The 20,379-nt window shown below is 36.5% G+C and overlaps 2 protein-coding genes and 2 non-coding genes across 5 annotated transcripts in view; 2 read left to right on the top strand and 2 right to left on the bottom strand.

The window, feature by feature from the left end:
• Positions 1–304: 304 nt before the first annotated feature.
• Positions 305–20,379, bottom strand: part of LOC112051898 (pancreatic lipase-related protein 2) — a 105,376-nt gene continuing 85,301 nt past the window's right edge. The window contains exon 8 of one of the 2 annotated variants that reach the window (XM_052887543.1): positions 305–571. In XM_052887543.1, the coding sequence (XP_052743503.1) occupies positions 561–571 (11 nt within the window). In that variant the 3' untranslated portion in view covers positions 305–560. The remainder of the gene's footprint in view (positions 572–20,379) is intronic. The other variant, XM_052887542.1, reaches the window with a different exon arrangement.
• Trnas-uga (transfer RNA serine (anticodon UGA)) lies at positions 905–986 on the top strand. The gene has a single exon. It is a non-coding gene; the product is annotated as a tRNA-Ser (tRNA).
• On the bottom strand, positions 1,452–1,543 carry Trnay-gua (transfer RNA tyrosine (anticodon GUA)). Its single transcript is given in 2 exon segments — positions 1,452–1,487; positions 1,507–1,543. It is a non-coding gene; the product is annotated as a tRNA-Tyr (tRNA).
• LOC112051897 (chromatin assembly factor 1 subunit A-A) overlaps positions 6,078–20,379 on the top strand; it is a 112,519-nt gene continuing 98,217 nt past the window's right edge. The window contains exon 1 of the mRNA XM_052887540.1: positions 6,078–6,317. The gene's annotated coding sequence lies outside the window, so the exon portion shown is untranslated. The remainder of the gene's footprint in view (positions 6,318–20,379) is intronic.

Below are 20,379 nucleotides of genomic sequence, written 5' to 3'. Positions count from 1 at the left end.
GATATACTTTGGTGAGTGTGCTTCAGAACTTCACCTTCTAGTTCCTTCTTTCTACAGCAGAAAAGTAAGACGCAGAACAGTGGCATCCTTACGTTGTGGCTGGTGCTGGTCCCCGCTGGAGTTACTCCAGGTAGCCGAAACAACCACCAAGGTCGGCGAACGCCACATGTAGTAAATATTTAAAGTTCTTTTGTTGGTATATAGGTCCCACATCTCCTAATAAAATATGAATATAATGTCAAATACATAATATAAATAAATATAAATAATACAACACGTTTTATCGCTTCATTTTTATTTTTCATTCGATATTTAAACACTCGTACTGCCATCTAGCGATGAATAGAAAAGGTAACTAGTTCAAAAGTGCCATCTATCGGCAAGAAGCTAAAACAATTTTATACATTAAACACATTAGATGGCGTTTACTTTAATTCCAAAGGTGTTTACATTGAGAGAAAACTAACCTTTTTATACATGAAAACTATTATTTTGTGCTGTGTGTTTGTCAACGATTCCTTCATTCTACTATGAACATTGGTATTTGGTGAGTAGTCGGTTCAGCACCCATCTGTAATGAGAAGAAATCTCTGAATAATGCGTTTTTAGGTAAGTATTATCTATAAAAAAATTAAATCTTTGCACAGCGGCACACCTGTCAGAAATCTAAATACCTACCTACCTATTTCTATTGACAAAAAGTCACATTTAACAAAAACTTGAATACCTATCGCTTGACGTAGAAAGATTGAATTTTATTGTGAGTTTATAGTTAGTAGATATCTACGGATTTTGCGACAGGGCCGGTATAAGGAGGTCCAAGGGTGGACGAAATCACGGGCGTTCGCTAGTATCAAAATACAGTTACGATTACTATTGCGTAATTTAGCTAGCTTATCTACAAGCTGCGGTGTCCGAGTGGTTAAGGAGATGGACTTGAAATCCATTGGGTTCTACCCGCACAGGTTCGAATCCTGTCCGCAGCGGCATTTTTTGTTTTTTATTTTTGAAAATATTTATACTTTTTTTTAAGTTAAATAATTTCTTTACGTTCATTATAATATAAAACATTCGAAACGAAACAAATCAATTACATGTTGATTATAAATTATGATTTATGGCTGTACAGCTTAATAAAAAAGTTAGAAACATTTTGAAGTCAACTTTTTTAATACCTAGGCAACTCCTAGGTATTAATTTCCGAGTTGAACTCTAGTAAATTTTCGACATAAGCCCGGAAAGGATCCTTAGCCAAAAAATACCTAGGTATAATAATTCTGTTCGTAATATTCCAACGCTTCTCGGGTGTTCAAGTTAACGTTCATTATTTTCGCAATAATAAATTAATAGCCATTTTTAGTAAAAACAAATGCACTAGACGGCGACTTTGACTAGATTTACCAGTACATTTTTTTTAATATAACAAAAAAATAAAATAAAAAAAAAGTTACTCCTTCGAGCCGGATTTGAACCAGCGACCTATGGATGACAGCGTTATTTAATCCTCTACAGTCCACCGCTCTACCAACTGAGCTATCGAAGGTTGATATTAGAATGTAAAATTATGGATAACTAAATAGACATAGCAATTCGTATTAGTATTGCGTAATTTCTGTGAATTTATGACTTTGTTCATGTAGTCATCACCATAATACAGTAGAACCCGCTTAAGACGATCACGCTTAAAACGATTTCTCGCTTAATACGTCATTTTACGGCAGTGCCTACAATGAGACATGTTTTCATACATTTCCTAACGCTTAATACGATTCATCCCGTTTAATACGCCTACATGTCACACGCGTGTATTTTCAAATGTGACAAATAAATTACAACAGATCAGGACATCATAAAGGTCCTTAAACAAGGTTGCAGGACAAGACTAATACATGATATCCTAAAGAACTGAAAGACCCTGACAGCAAACGTCCCTTGACATAATGCGATTCTAAACTGAAAATTTTGAAGACGCACTTCAAAAGTAAAATTTAATTGAAAATTTCTTAATTGCTAATGCATCAAAATCTTTTTGTCATACCATAATAAGTGTTTACTTTAAGTAGCATGATTAGGTAGTTTTTACACCAAATACACTAATTTTTATAACTATGTACCTATGTGTACAATAGATAATACATTTTTCAATATCTCCCTCCCATATCCCGTATAATACGCTTTCCCGTTTAAGACGCGTTTTTAGTTGGGTCCCTGCGAAATCGTATTAAAAGGGTTCTACTGTATAATAATAAGTCTTAGCGCTGACTGTCGAAAATAATTATAGGTAATAATTATTTTGCCCTTGACTATTATATTCTAGACTTCTAGAGCATTTTCACCCCTAAATTAATTAAAATGGAGTATTCTACCAGAGACAAACGCGCGCAGTGTCAAAACAGAAGGCATTAGGTACCTACCTAATACCTATTGTTTTATATTTATAAGTTAAGCAATTACCTACCCCGCTGATTATACAACCACCACAGAATAAATGTTCCAGAATTAGTCTTTACAAGCAGCAAGTGAAGCCGGTGAAACTCATAAAAAAACAAACGTCTCCTTGACATCTACATAAAGGTACAAACTTATTTCATAATTTGTATTTCGAAATTTAACACTAACAACAGTTACGTAAATTAATATAATAATCAATAATAACCAATAAAAAATACTCTATAAATATAAATATCTTATTTATTTACTTTTTGTGAACAGTTTTTAAAATATTTGAAAACATAAGACGCCATTTTTCTTGAATAATATTGAAAATTACTGATGCGACGCTTCTTTTTTTTAAATAATGAGCTTTACGGCTCTGGGTTCTAGCGATGCGATGAGATGCTTCGTATCGTACTGACCCGAGAATGTACGTATTCGCTACGACACCGTCGTGTTCCGTGCCTATTATTGTTTAATCTGTGGCGACCATAGAACATTATAAAAGTGTTCATGTTGCTGCCACAGATTAAAAATAATATAGCTACGCTAAAATGAGAAGCAAATTTATTTACTTGTGATTTTGCAATTCTGAATCATTATTTATGATGTGTGGGTCTCCTCCTCCCCTTTTAAACCGGGCGTGGGTACGAGCCTCCAGGCATTCGCATTCTTGCCCGGATACGTTGCCAGGAAACTTTCTCCCCCGGTCTTGTTCTTCCATACCATTTTGAGGCCTTGTGGCCTAATGGTTATCCGAGGTGTCAATTCGAGAGGCCTACGATTTTTGCACTGGGGCGGTGTCAGATCCTGTAGGTAAGGACCCCGTGCATAGGCGTATATGTATAGCGGGTGGGCTGGGTGGTCTGAGCCCACCCTAGAATAGTCCAGTGCCCACCCTAGGATACTGGGCTACCAATTTGAAATTCTATATTAATTATATTTAAAATATCAAATAACAATTACAACTTATAATAAAGATAAGCCTATTAGTCAATATTTTGAAAAAATATAAAGATCTTTTCTGATACCTACCAAAGAAACAAAGAAAAAAATAATAAATAAGTCGAGCCGTTTCAGAGGTTTGCGTACATAAATATTGCTAACGAAATTTTAATATTGAGTGTCGACTCTGTTTAGTGACATGTAGTAAACAAAACGAACGAACGAATTTGCCATGGAAATGAGCGATGTCAAATCGCTGTAACTTTAAATAATGCAGGGGCAGACCTTTTTTTTTTTTTACGGGGAAATCCTCATGGATACCTTCTCGCCACGGGGAGGCAATAAGGTTATGTTAGACTTCAACCGACTAAAACCCCACGGCTCCGACTCGTCGCCTGATGACTGAGCCACGGGAACATTTCATAAACTACCGCAACATGCAGGGGCAGACCTGAGCCAATTTAAATTTTATAAAACTCTAAACTGACCTGTGCTTTAAATTGAACCCGGAACCTCTCTCTCGAGAATGCCAATGAGATGCCAAACTTAGATATCACTCAGCACTCATTTGCACGAGAGTTTTTTAACGGCCGTTAAAAAAGCGTTCAATTATAGTATGAAGTTAAATGAAGGTCTATTTCAACATCCAAAATTAAAAAATGCAACAGTGCTCAAAAAAAAATCGTTCTGTTTTATAAACGCTGTCGTGTGAACATACATGTATATGTTACCGTTAAATTGTAAAATATGTTAGTTTATAATCTCACTCGTGATATTATAATCTGCCGTCATATTCTGAACTCAAAAAAACCGATTACAATTTAACGTGTTATTTTTCGGTATGTTATAATCTATTGGAAGTGAGACCGATATATAACATAAATGTATTGTTTGCATTGCATTTGTTGTATTTGAACGCTTTTTTAACGTCCGTTAAGAAAACTCCCGTGCGAGTGAGGGCTTATCTTCTTATCGATAGCTTGAAACAGCAGAGATATTTCAATCTCCATTGTTTGCATACGGCCAAAGCTCTTGAACTCGCGGGTCAACATCCCGCGCAAAATAGATGAGCTCAAAATATCTCGGGCCTATGCTAATCGTAGCTCGAAATAACCTTCCACAACTTACTTAATAATTCAATGTCGTTGTAGTACTATTAACCGTTGAACTTAGTGGAAAGAAATAGCATAGCTAAACTTTAAAAGCCTTTATAGCTCAACATTAAAAGGAGTGGATGCACTCATTTTCGGAAAGGGAATATTGGTCATATTAAAAAATATATAGCAAACTAGTAGACGCCGTGTGTGCGCTAGTAGTTTTCACCCACGTGGTTCCCGTTCCCGTAGGAATATGGGGATAAAAAGTAGCGTACAGCTTTCCTCGATAAATGGGCTATCAAACACTGAAATAATTTTACAAATCGGACCAGGTGTTCCTGAGATTAGCGCGTTCTATCAAACAAACTCTTTAGCTTTATAATATTAGTATAAACAAAAATTGTTTAGTATTGTATCATTTAAAACCACCAGCCTTAAAAATAGACTACTTAACTTTGTTTTCAAAAGAAGGGAATGAATAAATATTCATTTCAAGCAACAAAGTCTGGGGCAAATGGTAATTTTCTAAAGAGTCAAGGCTTTTCACCTAACCTCATTTCGCGCAACCATAGATGCAGAGCGCCCGTTGCAGCTTCAAAAAAATTGTCTAATAGCGCGTTCATCCCGCTGTATAGCACATTGACGTCATCAGCTCCACGGCACAGCCTCTGTATTGTCAAACACATATTTAATTACCAACGTGTGCAGTGCGGCACGCGCATTCTCAACAAGAAAACGTGCCACAAGGCGTGCCAAACTTGTGAGAAAAACATCTCTGTTTGATTTATGATTGGTCATATTTTCGGGAGAATTACGCGCGGCAGTTAGGATGTTCTTCTAAGGGAGACGCCGGGTGAATTTCGGCCGATCCTTGCATACTACGCCTGCGCGAAAAACGTTCGGGCACTTCGGGCGGCAGGGTTCCCAACTTATAGGTTTTCCCCCCAGATTTAGGGGGTAAATAATTTCGATGGGATTTTTTTAAGGCCCTGAAATTTTTACGAGTATTTTCAGGGATTTTATGAATTGATAATATTAATATTTCTTTCTTGACCTAGCCACTTATAACAACATAATACGTAATTCTACAACCACTCTGTGGCGACTGGCGGCAATTTTTATCCAATAAAAAAAATGTTAAATTTATTCAATGTCAACATGTATGATTTCAAAAAATCTGAATCTTCAGATGAAGACGTAATATTTTATGTATTAAATAAATACTTTTCATCATCATCATCATATCAGCAGATGGACGTCCACTGCCGGACATTTTGTTTGAACGCACATACAAATCTAACGATCATTACATTGCTTATGTCATTAGTTCGTGCCATTTTGTATGGGGCGTTTTTCAGGAATCCGCGGCAGCGCCGCAAATCTGACTCTTTAAATCCCTGTAGCTCCGAAAGTAATGATCGCAGATACCATGTTCCTTTTACAAAATTGCTTTACTATTAGTATACTCTTAATTTATATACAATTTAAAAAACTGTCATCATCTCTATTAACTATTAAGGCGATTTTAGGGGTTGACACAAACTTTAGGGATAAATGTTTTTGAGAGTTGGTAATACTGCGGGCGCGTATACCAGTCCAAAGTAAGGCGGCGCGCGGGCTACCGCGCTCGCCTGGCAACTGCCCGCGCCGCTTGGCAGCCTTGCTTGTGCCGGGAGCAGAATCATCAATAAAAAGATGCCCCCCAACATGTTTATCTGTTGTGTGTGTTACCGCAATATGTCAATTTAGTCGCATAACGTATGTGAATGGACTCGCGATTACGCGGCCCGTAGTGTCTTCCTTTGTAGTGTGATTGACTCCAGTGCTGGTTGTTTTTGTGAGGTGAGTTATAAAGTAAAAGAGAAATGTTTGTTTATGATAATGTGCATCTTCACAGATTAGATAATCGAGGTACATCACTGTTCTTCCGTGGAGCGAATAAGGTTTTGGCCGGGGTTTTACACAGATTAAAGAATAATACGCAGAAAGAGCGCACGGAACACGACGGTGTCGTACCTGCTCCAAATACTAAATTCAAAAACGAATACATTCTCGAGTCAGTACGACACGAAGCGTCGCGTCAGTAATTTTCCACATTATTCAAGAAAAATGGCGTCATAAGTTTTTAAATATTTTAAAAACTGTTCAAAAAAACTAAAAAAATAAGATGGAGTATTTTATTTGTTTATTGATAATTATTGAAATACTAAATTTTAAAATACAATTTATGAAAAAAGTTTGTGCAGATGTCAAGGAGACGCGTAACATTTGTGGTGTTTATGGGTTTCACCGGCTTCACCACGCTGCTTGTAAAGACTCATTCTGGACATTCTTTATTCTGTGGGTTTTTATTATTAAATATTATTTTAGAGACTAAGGTCGAAGGTTATCCTTGTGAAATGTCAAATGCATATGTGCTTTCATGTGGTAAATTACTTCGCGTGTCCGGTGCAAGGGACCATTCAGAAAAATGCTGGTTCATTATGTATTTTTCAGGGTAGCATCGTGCTTGCATGTGCAACCTTATTATACGTAATGGCCACGAGGTTGACTGGAAAATAACAAAATACGGTAATTTATTTACCTGCTTGAATTGTTTAATGTTTCCAATTAGGTACTTACCTAATTAATTAGATTTAAATGGTCGCTCGCCGTACGTTATTAGAGAAATCATTACTAGAACATTATGTTACGGAATAAAGAAGCTGTTATACTAACGAATTTCATTCAAATTCAAAATTCATTTATTTCAAGTAGGCTCAGTTTACAAGCACTTTTAACATGTCAGTTGACTATTTTAAAGATTCTGTAACTTGGAAGGCAGGTTCTGATGCTGAGAAGGAACCGGCCAGAAACTCAACAGTTGCTCTTAAAAAAATATATATACAATATTATGATGACAACATTACAATTTCGTATAGTTTTACTTCCTGTGTGAAGGTGGAAGCTGATCCAACGGTCTCCAAGCATCTTTATCATTAAGGAACTCATCAATGGCGTAGTAACCTCGACTAAGTAAATGTTTTTTAACACATTGCTTAAAGCTATTGGCAGGTCCATCACAGTCTTGGGGATCTTGTTACAATCATTGAAATGTAAATAAATATGTTAGATGATCACAATTATACATTACTGCTACATGATACAGCTGTTCCTATACCCGGGTTGATGTTATCATTGAGATTACCAGAATCGTCGGTAAACATGCTATCCGAGGCATCAACTTCCAACTGCAAACTTTTTTTATAATAAAATCTACTAGATGGAACAAGTAATTAAGTAATTACCTACCTGATGTTAATTGGTACTACCAAAAGAGCATTCAAACAACACGTCCTACGATGCACTGCCCTCAATAGATCCGCGGTAAAAAGACTCAACACTGAGAGGTCTCGGATTCGACCACCGCCCGTTCAAATATTGTCGTACCCACTCATAACATAGTCTTTCCTATTTGGAAGGATACTGGAATATTTATCAATTTAAAAAATGCTTTACTTCACGTGAGGATTTCTGGCAATTCACATTACTCATTATATATTAATGGCAGGAGTCCACAGATCCGCATGGATGAATCGCATTTAACGGATTTTATCTACCGTATAATTAAAAATCCGTTTGATGCGGATCTATGGATGTCTACTAAAAAAGCTTTTGGAAAATCTTCTTTTAAAACCTGAGCCTCATGTGACTGCAATTTCACCTGATCACCTGTCAACCGGAAAGCAATTATGCTAAGCAGAAATGAGCACGGCGCAGCCTTAGATATTACTTTCCCGAGCGAGCTCTTCTTTAGGTTTTCAGCTTTGTTAAAGCATAAAGGTCAAAATTTAAAGTGCCACCTTATGGTAAAATGCTAAAATAATAAACTAAGAGCCTGCTATAGTCAGAACTACCACATGTTTAGAAGGCTAAAAATCTGTCAGCTCACAAAGTCCAAGGTTTTTTTTTTTCGTTTTTCATTATTAACGGCTCACTGTTGAGGACGACTCTTGATCAGAATGAGCTTTTTATTAGTAAGGCTAATAAAATAGGGGAAATGGGAATAGTCCACCACGCGGGCTCAATGAAAATTGGCCGACCTCACATACATGATGAATATAAAAGAACTCCGGTATGCATGACTGCATGTACGTTTCACCGCTTAAAAAGTGTGATATTTAATTTCTTAAAATACAAACTGAAAAGTTGGAGGTGATCAAATATATTAAAAAAATGCGTTATATGCCTGGACAATCTGAAGATCTTGAAACCTGTTACCTCCCAAAGCCATCGCGGTATAAACTCCAAAATTACCGTACTTACCGATTGTAGGAACATGGGATGACAAACTTCTCATCCCACCATATTAGAACCATGATCTAAGTACTTATCATCGGTAACAGGATGACAAACTTCTCATCCCATGCTCGGACCATAAGTATCATCGGTAATGTTGAGTCAAGTGCGAGGCATAAGTTAGATCATCAGTATTATCAACCCACATTCGGCCCACTGCTGAGCTCAAGTCTCCACTCATGAGAGAGATTTAGGCCAAATAGTCCACCACGCTGGCTAATGCGGATTGGCAGACTTCACACACGCAAAGAATCAAGAAAATTCTCAGGTATGCCGGTTTCCTCACGATGTTTTCCCTTCACAGTTTATATTTTTAAAATACACATAACTGAAAAGTTGGAGGTGCATGCCCCGCCGGATTCGAATCATAGTCATATCCGCTGGGCTATCACAAGTTAAATTACTAAATAAAAATGTCAAAATTTTAGTTAGGCTGAAAGTTTTCAGCCTACGTAATAAATGGTAAGTCTAGCTAACACATATTCTCGTTCCCTAATAACAAATCCGCATCGTTATATTAAAAATAACCCTTTATCATAAGGTCTTTGGCAAACTGTCAAGGCGATACAATTGCCCTTTATAAAGGGCACATGGCAAAATTCGCGGTAACATCCAATTAAAGGGCCTTCTACTTCTTTGCCCTTTGTCAATCAAAAGAGCTTATATTTAATACCTGTTTGTTTTGTATACTTCTGGATAATTTATTAAATTTTGACCTAATTAAAATTGGTTTTTTAACTTTTGGGTTTCTGTAGTTTGAATCCATCGAACCTGACTCGTTATTACCCATATTCGGCTCACTGCTGAGCTCGAGTCTCCTCTCAGAATGCGAATTAGTCCCAATGCGGATTGGCAGACTTCACACACCCAGAGAATTAACAAAATTCTCTGGTATGCATTTCCTCACGATGTTTTCCTTCACCGTTTTAGACACGTGATATTTAATTTCTTAAAATGCACACAACTGAAAAGTTGGAGGTGCATGCCCCGGACTGGATTAAAACCCACACCCTCCGGAATCGGAGGCGGAGGTCATATCCACTGGGCTATCAAGCATTAACGAACCCGACTACTGATACCATAATTATTAGCTATTATTTAGTTACTGTAACCTTATTATTAAATTTAGTTTTAAAATGAAATTAGATACATGAATAAGTTAATAATTAAACCCCGTAGCGACAAAATTCTAAATTCAAAAATTTTAGACACGTAAACTTGTTTCACAGATTATTATTATTATCGCGGGTCTACAATTTTTGAATTTAGAATTCTAGCGCGCCGGGAATCGCTATCTTTATTTGTGTTATATGGAAATTACGTTTAAGTTTTTTGATAAAATGTTATAAAATAATATTATATGAGATTAGACAAAGTAGAGTATGAAACGAGCATCGTGTCTTTCGTTCACTTCGTTCGTTTTATAAAACGCACTTGGGTTTTAAAAAACCCCTATTAGGCAATTGTTTCATAATCTACTACTTTTTGTTTTTGGTACATATTGATTTTAAACTTATTTCGTGGTTGTTTATTATGAATATTATTTAAACGGGTATATATTACGATAAAACCAGTCCCGTCGTGACCACGATCCATGCAACTGGGTCGAAATATCGACATTATTAAAAATCTCGTCGTTTTATCGTGGTATGTACCCGCTTAAATAATATTCATAATTCACTATTTTTGTTAAATAATCTCTTAGGTATTTTATTGTACTTCGCTCGTTTTATAAAATGCACTAGTATTTTTAACCGACTTCCAAAAAGGAGGAGGCTGTATGTATGTTTTTTTTAATAACTCCTATTGTTAGCCTACCGTTTCACTGCTATTTTGGTACTAGTAGGTACTTTTACTAATTTTCGTTCGTTATGTATATGAATAACTTAACAATCTATGTCATAATATTTTATTTTTTTACTTAAATTAGAGTAATTTTATATCAGACCAATTATAGAAGGACCTGTATCGCACTCATAGTCACGAACAAAATTGTCTGTCATTTTCTGAACAAAACGAGCTTAGATTTGGTATATATCTTATACTAAACTAGAAGTTTATGCCCGTTTTTTACACCATTCAATTACACAAAAAGGTACTTTTACGGCTTTTTAACCGACGAACACGATTACAGCTATGAAACATCGATTACATAGATACAGTTTTTACAATCGCATTAGATCGTTGATCATATACTTTGACAGAAAAGTAACGTCTAACGAGGCAGGTCCAATACAATATTTGGTCTGAGGTGGCAGGTGAGAATATGTCTCAATAGCTCTTTTTGTTTATTTGCGTCAGTGTGGATTGGATTTCATGTAACTGGCGCCCGTCGATACTCGGCTGGTGTTACGTGAAGGGGATTAAGTACGGCCATTCGTTAACATTTCTGTGAGATTATAGGTTAAGTTCAGACATGCATGTACAACGTATTTGTTGACCTTCACACATGTAACCTTTGCACACAGATTAAAAGAAACCTCACATCAATACATATATCATCATCATCTCCTTTCCCTCATCCCGCATAAGTGGGGTCGCAAAAATATGTCAATACATATACAACGTGTCCCAAAATTCAACGATAAGCGGGCGCCAAAAGATTGACCTGCTCATGAGCACTTAAGGAAAAATAATAAAAAAAATATACCTAAATTTTTTTTTTAGTTACAAAATAAATTTTAAAATTCTTTGAAAATTTACACCTTGTATGATATTTTGAACTACCGCAGCTACAATTTCTTAAATATGCTTAAGATTTTTTTTGTATCGGAACCTAAGTAGTACTACTATTCACCACAACTCTTAAAAACACCACAATGCCCGCAGTTTTTACACAAAAAAATATCAAAATATTTTTTTTCCCTCAAATTTTTAAAGATTTTTACTTTCAGTCTACTTTGACTCATGGTCTTGCAAAAAAAAGTATGAACACCGCTATGGCAAGTTATTTTCAAAGTTGACGCAACTAATCAAGATTTCAAAATAGTATAATACCCTAGGATAACTAGTCGCAAAAAAAAATATGCGTACCATTTGTAAACAAGAACTAAATTTCTAAAATGTTTTTGCTCCTAGAAATCACTTTTACTTTATGCACAAAATGATGTGAGTCATACGTTGCAATTTCCTAGAATTTTAATGGAACGAACGATAACATTTAAAAATAAGAGAGAGAGAGAGAGAGAAAGATAGCGATAAGTATACGTTAGAGAGGGATAGACAGATGTTCTTTGTTGAATGACAATGATGCAGGTAAAGAAAATCCTGTTCCCAGCAAGTCAGTACGCTCTGCTCCTTTGTTTACTGCGCAACTTTCCGTATTCAATTGACGTGGCTCTCGTACTAACGACTTTTGGCTTTGCATTTTGGACTGGACTTAAGTGATCTGCAAACTGAACTGACCTGGCATTATTTTGGACTGTGCCTGTGTTTTGTGAATTGGACTTTTGGTGTATTTTGGACTGTTTAGCGTTATCATGCCGCAACCATACACGCCGATGGAATACGCTAACATGCATCTCATTTATGGAGAATGTCGGTGCAATGCTAACGCTGCTAGCAGATTGTATCGAGAAAGGTACCCAAACGCTCAAAGATATCCAGATTATCGGGTATTTATGAATGTGCATCAAGCGTTTTCGGAGGGTCGTTTGCCGTCAGCTAGAAGAAACGCTGGAAGACCTAGATCGGAATGCGATGAAGAAGTTCTCAATGAAATAAACATTGATTCAACTACCTCAGTGCGTGCCATAGAAGCAGCTACGGGAATCCCAAAAAGTTCAGCACATCGAATACTAAAACGTCATCGGCTACACCCATATCATTACAGACGTGTACAAACGTTACTATCACGGGACTATCCACTGCGGATCGCATTTTGCCGAGTGATGCTTCAAAAGCATCGGGAAGATCCTCAGTTCTTGGATAAAGTACTATGGTCGGATGAAACAACCTGCAAGAAAGATGGCTATTTAAATCTTCACAACCTACACAGCTGGAGCAATGAGAATCCGCACCTGATGAGAGAAGACAAATCCCAATATCAATTTAAGGTCAACTTATGGACGGGCATTTTAAATGGAAAAGTGATTGGGCCTTTTGAATTACAAGGAAACTTAGATGGGGACAGTTATTTGAACTTTTTACAAAATGATTTGCAAGAATTACTAGAAGACGTCCCCCTAAGCGACCTTCAAAATATGTGGTATCAAAATGATGGTTGCCCAGCTCACTACGCTCGTCCTGTGAGACAATACCTAGACCACGAGTATCCGGGGCGTTGGATCGGGCGACTTGGTCCTATCCTATGGCCACCCCGATCACCCGACCTAAACCCCCTGGATTTCTTTTATTGGGGTTGTCTCAAAGACAGGATCTACGCAAAACCGATTACGACATTGGACGAGCTTCGGCAAAAAATCACTCAGGCTGCGGCACATATCAATGCTAGAAGATATGCGCGAAAAATAAAACGGTCGTTTTTAAGGCGATGTCGTGCCTGTATTAATGCCGGTGGAAAACAATTCGAACATTTACTTTAATGTTGTGTAATTAAAATAACAAACACATTTTTGGAACATAGTAAAATTTATTACTAACAACAAGAACAATTAAGAAATTTGGTTCTTGTTTACAAATGGTACGCATATTTTTTTTTGTGACTAGTTATCCTAGGGTATTATACTATTTTGAAATCTTGATTAGTTGCGTCAACTTTGAAAATAACTTGCCATAGCGGTGTTCATACTTTTTTTTGCAAGACCATGAGTCAAAGTAGACTGAAAGTAAAAATCTTTAAAAATTTGAGGGAAAAAAAATATTTTGATTTTTTTTTGTGTAAAAACTGCGGGCATTGTGGTGTTTTTAAGAGTTGTGGTGAATAGTAGTACTACTTAGGTTCCGATACAAAAAAAATCTTAAGCATATTTAAGAAATTGTAGCTGCGGTAGTTCAAAATATCATACAAGGTGTAAATTTTCAAAGAATTTTAAAATTTATTTTGTAACTAAAAAAAAAATTTAGGTATATTTTTTTTATTATTTTTCCTTAAGTGCTCATGAGCAGGTCAATCTTTTGGCGCCCGCTTATCGTTGAATTTTGGGACACGTTGTATATAAAATTGAAATGTCTCTCTGTGATTAAAATGTTCTCTATATTTTATACTATATATAATATGTCACTAGCGAGTCAAACCTACCCATACCCTACTCCTACCCTACCCCTACCCTTCCCCTACACTAACCCTAACCTACCTCTACCTTACCTACCCCTCTTAAACGTTTGTATGGGAAATAGAAAAGGGTTGTTTTTATGGTTTTCCCGGCAATTTTTAAAAAAACAACTTTTAAAAAGCACAAAAATGAGAGCGGAAAGCGACAGCGCTCTGATCTGCTCGCGACGGCGTCCCGGCGCGGAATCGCACCAGCCAGACCTGGACCAATTAAGAAAATCTCAATCTGCCCACCTGGGGATCGAACCCAGGACCTCCGTTTTGTAAATCCACCGCGCACACCACTGCTCCACGGAGGCCGTCAAAGAAGAATACTACTGTCCTCTCAATTAGTTTCATACCTTGTGTGCCTTGGTAAGAAACTAATTTGGAGGCTGGTAGCGCCATCAACGAAGCAAGAAGTGACGAAGATAACGATGCAACGGACAAGACAACAGACAGGACAATATTTGGCTTTTTGAAGACGTTATTATTTGCTGCAGACTATAGTCTGGCAAGTTCGTTGATGACACTGTGTGGGTGTGAAATCGTGCGCTCGGGGAAGTAAGGTGCATTAGTCGTGAGTTTTTCGTTTATCGCTTCACGCCCCCCGGCCCGTGCTGACCATCGGGGGTGTTACGAACGAAGTTGCCAAGCTATAGTTCACTATATTTGTCGCATGGTAGTTTACATTATGAAATTGAGATTGTATGTAACGAATGTCATCCGGTGCTTACTGGTGGATAACATACAGTAGGTAGATAACATTTTGTCAATTGATTTGATGTTCATTTTAATATGTTGATAATATGTTGATAAAGACCAAATCAGTAAATAGCCAACTGGTCTAATCTTGACAAAGATAAAATCGTTGGATCTTGACAAAGCTTTTTTTATAGCCATTACCTACACAATAATTAAAGTACATATACAATACATTTATATAAAATTAAAGTGTATGTATTTGATGTGAATGTATGTGCAATTTACACGACACTAAATAATAATAGAGGCGCGATAGCCCAGTGGAAATGACCTCTGCCTCCAATTCCGGAGGGTGTGGGTTCGAGTCCGGTCCGGCGCATGCACCTCTAACTTCAGTTGTGTTAAGAAATTAAATATCACGTGTCTCAAAATGGTGAAGGAAAACATTGAGAGGAAACCTGCATACCAGATTTTTCGTATTTCTCTGCGTTTGTGAAGTCTGCTAATCTGCATTGGGCCAGCGTGGTGGACTATTAGCCTAACCCCTTTCATTCTGAGAGTAGACTCGAGCTCAGCAGTGAGCCGAATATGGGTTGATAACGACGACGAAATAATAATCATGCTTTTTTTATTATTTATTATTTATTTGGTCTTTCTGTTAGACCGGACTTTGGAAGCCTGGGCGGATTTAACGGGACTTTTATTGGAAGATAGTAGAAGTTATTGAGCAACATGTAGGCTACTTTTTATCCCGGAAAAATCCATGGTTTCCGAGAGATTTGTGAAAAACAAAAATTCCACGCGGACGAACCGCGTCCGCTAGTATTCCATAAAGAAAAATCTGGAAAACACCGCATATTGGGCGCAATATTACATAAAATAGTTACCTTATATCGGACAGCTGGTAATGGAGTGGCCATTTGCCGCGGTGCGGTGCGGCCGGATGCGGTGACGTCACAGTGTCCGGCTCGCTAGCTAAACTTCCATGGGTTACTAGGTTTGCTCACAAACTTTTACATACACGAGTCCGCAGATAATAAAACTTTTTGTTTGTACTATAGGCTAGTTGTGATTTTTTTTTAAATAGTCTTCAATTGTTCATTATGTAATGCGTAGGGAGGAAAGTCAAAAGAAAAATGTTGAATGTGCAAGTGGAAGGACATAAGAGGAGAGGAAGGCCAAAGAAGAGATGGTTGGATTGTGTGAAAGAGGACATGTGTGTAAAAGTGGATGATGAGTTGACGAGTAATAGAGACGAATGGAAAATATTGACATATTTTTCCGACCCCACTTAAGTGGGATAAGGGTAAGGAGATGATGATGAGTCTTAAATTGTTCATTATCATATAAATATTATTATATTTACCAAGAGTCCCTACAAAAGGCATTTGTCCTGCAGTGGACGTCCATCGGCTGATATGATGATGATGATGATATTTACCAATGTTGAATTTTATAACCACGGAGATAGACAAAAACATCTTCAAGTATGTATAATGGAAGAAGCAAGATAATAAACGCGGTACAATAATGATCTAGAAATGCCCTCTTGGCTCCTAAATCTTGCACGTTATCCTAAACTATCTAAACGTTTCCTAATGGCCTCCGGAGACCCTCACAAGAACGCGTCGCGTCAGAATTATATATACGAGTAGGACACATTCACATTACGTATACGCATCCAGTAATCCTTTGAAATTTTAGGGAACAAAATCCGATTCTAAAATCTTTACGGAGTCCTAAACGAATGCCAGCGTGAGTTTCTATGTTTATTAATTTGTTTGTTTATTATGCCTTTACGCCATATTTATTCAAACTCAAATTTACAAACTTGGTATCAGAGGAACAAAAAAGGACCTTTGACCTAGACAAAAAAAAGTACCTACTATTTTCAAGGAATAAAGTCATAACTTAAGCAACAGGAAAATACACACTTATTCGATGCCTGTAATTGAAACAAAGCTATCTTTATGAAAATCCTACTATTATTATAAACGCGAAAGTTTGTATGGATGTTAGGATGTATGTTTGTTTGGATGATTGTTACTCTTTAACGCCGCTACTACCAAAGCGATTTGGATGAAATTTGGAATGGAAATAGATTTTACTCTGGATAAACACATAGGCTACTTTTGATCCCGAGAAAATCCGTGGTTTCCGAAATCCGAGATTTGCGAAAACTGAAGATATTTTTGATGATTGAATGTTTGTTACTCTTTCACGCCTCGACTACAAAACCGAATTAGCTGAAATTTGGTATTGAGATATATTATAGCATGGATTAACACATGCTAACAACAACACAAAAATCCATGGTTCCCGAGGGATTTGCGAAAAACTAAATTCCACGCGTACGAAGTCGCGGGCGTCCGCTAGTATTATAGGTCAGTAATGGAATTTGACTTATTTAACTGAAAACGTGATCCGAAAAATAGTAATCATTAAATATCGTGTTCGAAAAAGGTTGACCTTGGCCAAGTTTCTATCAAAATGTAGACTAAATCGCGGAACGAATGTCGAAAATGCCCGCGATATCCGATTAAATACTTTAGATTTGGAGATTATAACTTGAGGTGAAAGCATATGTTTTCTGTGGCGAAAGGAAAAAATATTGGTGAAATACTGTAAAAAGGTATCGAATTTTTCGCAATGTTAGTGTATCCAGTCACGTATAACTTTGAAAGCTATCCAATATTTTTAGGATTTCTCCTGGGGATGTTTTCAGAAGAAATAGTGAGATGAAAATCTTTACATTGTTCTCGCTCATATACATATTACATATGAAAGATATAATGTTATTCCAGACATATATTTAGACATATTTTGAAATTGTGCACTAGACAAACAAAGTTACACGAAAAAAATTGTTTAAAACTTGGTAATTTCAAATGGATACATAAAATATGGCAGTGGAATCGAAATAAAAATAAAGTCAGTTAAAAATTAAAGTTAGCTTATGTAAGTTCAAAGAGATAATTATTTTTGCATAAACTTGGTAATTGTAGACTATAAGGTCTTCTTAAAAACTTTAAACCTTAAATCAACGAAAACATGAAAATATTGTATAGAAACTTTTGGAATAATGTTTTCATAAAAATATAAAGCTACATAATATAAAAGCACAGTAAATATGAAAAAGTCATCTTAAAATAGCAACTTCCTCCGTATCCGCCGGCACTCTCAAAGATAAATAAAGCCGAGCCACATCATTCTGGAGGCTCAGAACAAACAAAACAAAAGACAGCCGCAGTTGACAATAAACATGATAGAAAACAGCCCACAGGGCGACGGACGTGCGATGGAGATGCAACAGAAAATGTTTTTACAACAGAAACACTGACAAATAAAAAAATGGATCGTTTTTGATATGCATATGTATCATAAAGGATAACTAGGTACATATTACATTGACGAAGTATTATGAACGCAGCTTCCAGCAGTTATCATAAATTAACAATGAAGTGGAAAAGTCAGATTTGGTTTCTTCAACTTCTGATTGTGACGGACAATTCAAAGTTTTGTCACTTTCCTACTTGATGTCAAATGACAAAGACAAAACGGATGAATTAGCTAACCGACAGTAGGTGGTGAAACCGGCGAAGCTTCTTCATATAATCAGTGACAAATCTTGACCAAAATTAAATTTTAAGGAACTAATAATTATAGACATAAGTAATCAAGCAATTTCAGCCCATCCAATCATTATGAGCTGTGATAGCCCAGTGGATATGACCTCTGCCTCTGGTTCCGGAGGGTGTGGGCATGCACCTCCAACTTTTCAGTTGTGTGCATTTTAAGAAATTAAATATCACGTGTCTCATTCGGTGAAGGAAAACATCGTGAGGAAACCTGCATACCAGAGAATTATCTTAATTCTCTGCGTGTGTGAAGTCTGCCAATCCGCATTGGGCCAGCGTGGTGGACTATTGGCCTAACCCCTCTCATTCTGAGAGGAGACTCGAGATCAGCAGTGAGCCGAATATGGGTTGATGACGGCGAATTATTATGAAAAACATGACCAAAATTCGACTTTCTCTTCCAACCCTAAACATTATGCAACGATTGGATACGATTACAACTCAATGGGATTTAACCCTTTTTTCAGTCCATCCTATAATCGTTGAGATTCTCAAAATAAGTTTATTTTTGGAATCTCAACGACCGTCGACGAAAAATCCTTGCAACTTTGGGCCGTCTCTGGGGATTTGTATTGTTATAGAACTTCGTACAAAAGATTTTCTCTAAGTCTCAACTGGGGAAGAGTGAAATGATCTATTTCCTCTGTCTCGAGTATCGTTCCGGAAAATAATGAACTCAAAATGTGCCTCGCTCTATTTTGTGGCACGCGTTAAGACTTGCTTTTATATTTTTCATTCTTGTGATATTTAACTAAGGCAGTACAGATTTTTCTTATCTTGCGATCAGCAAAAGTACTTTCGTACATTATATTGGCGTCGTATACGCCCTACTTGTTATATATTTTATTTACATGTTTTTTTACATAATGTACTTGCTTCTTCGTTATAATTATTTTGAACCAAACAAGTAACTCGTTATGAAAATGATGAATACGAGTTGCTACGGTAGTTTATGTGCCATAATTTGGACATTCGCTACATCACATCAAAAGCAATTTTAGATGATGACTTAGAGAAAGAAAATGTTACTTTATTATACTGAATACATCGTTACATGTGAGTCACGAAAGATATGCCAAATATATTATAAGAAATAATTTTCGACATTACCAATTTTTTCTACCTTTTGCCTATATTTTTTTTTTTACAAGTTGACTACAATCTTACCTGATGGCAAGTGATGATGCAATCTAAGATGGAAGCGAGCTAACTGGATATATCTGGATATATGATTGGAGTAGGATAAAAAATCCATCCATTCCCCCTTTGGTTTCTTCACGATATCGTACCAGAACGCTAAATCGCTTGACGGTACGTCTTTGCCAGTATATATTTCATTCATCTTCTACGTTTGCCCTAGATTGGCTTACCAAGGCTATTATATACTTATTTTATAAATCTACTATTATACTTTGGTTTTAGACATATTTTATCAATATATGTAATATATTCTGACACTAAAAAATCACACACATAAAGGAGATGGTCCATTTCAGGTTCATTCTTGTAAGATTTTGAGTTATATCAAGATGGCGCCCATAGAGCAACTATGACATTGACAGCAAACGTCAAATCGATTACTGCATTGAAAACGTCATCTATCCGCCATTATTACCCTTAATGTTGCATTTCTTGGGTGATAATAAATATTATTTCGAATGAATTAAAGTAAATTCGTAGATTTATATAATCAAAACTAGTTAAAAAAAAATCTTCTTTTATTTACGCTAGGGTACAATGAGTGATCATGGGCATACAATACAATTTTGGACCATCTCCTTTAAACAAAAAATGGTGTATTTGTGTTTTTTGGATTACTTTGTCTGGTGCCATAGATGAATTCCGTCCGAATTTAAATACTACCCTACAATAATTCAAGATCTTTGACCTTTAGAGTTCTAAAGGTCATTGAATCTGTATTATTTGCTTTAAGCTATACTGCTTGTAGAGACATAAATAAAGTTTAGTGTGACAATGTTGGTGAATAAAGTGGTAAAATTTAATTGTTTGA

Source organism: Bicyclus anynana, chromosome 19, assembly GCF_947172395.1.
Source record: "Bicyclus anynana chromosome 19, ilBicAnyn1.1, whole genome shotgun sequence".
NCBI lineage: Eukaryota > Metazoa > Arthropoda > Insecta > Lepidoptera > Nymphalidae > Bicyclus > Bicyclus anynana.
The sequence above is the reverse complement of the archived record's forward strand: the minus strand, read 5'-3'. Positions and strand labels throughout refer to the sequence as shown.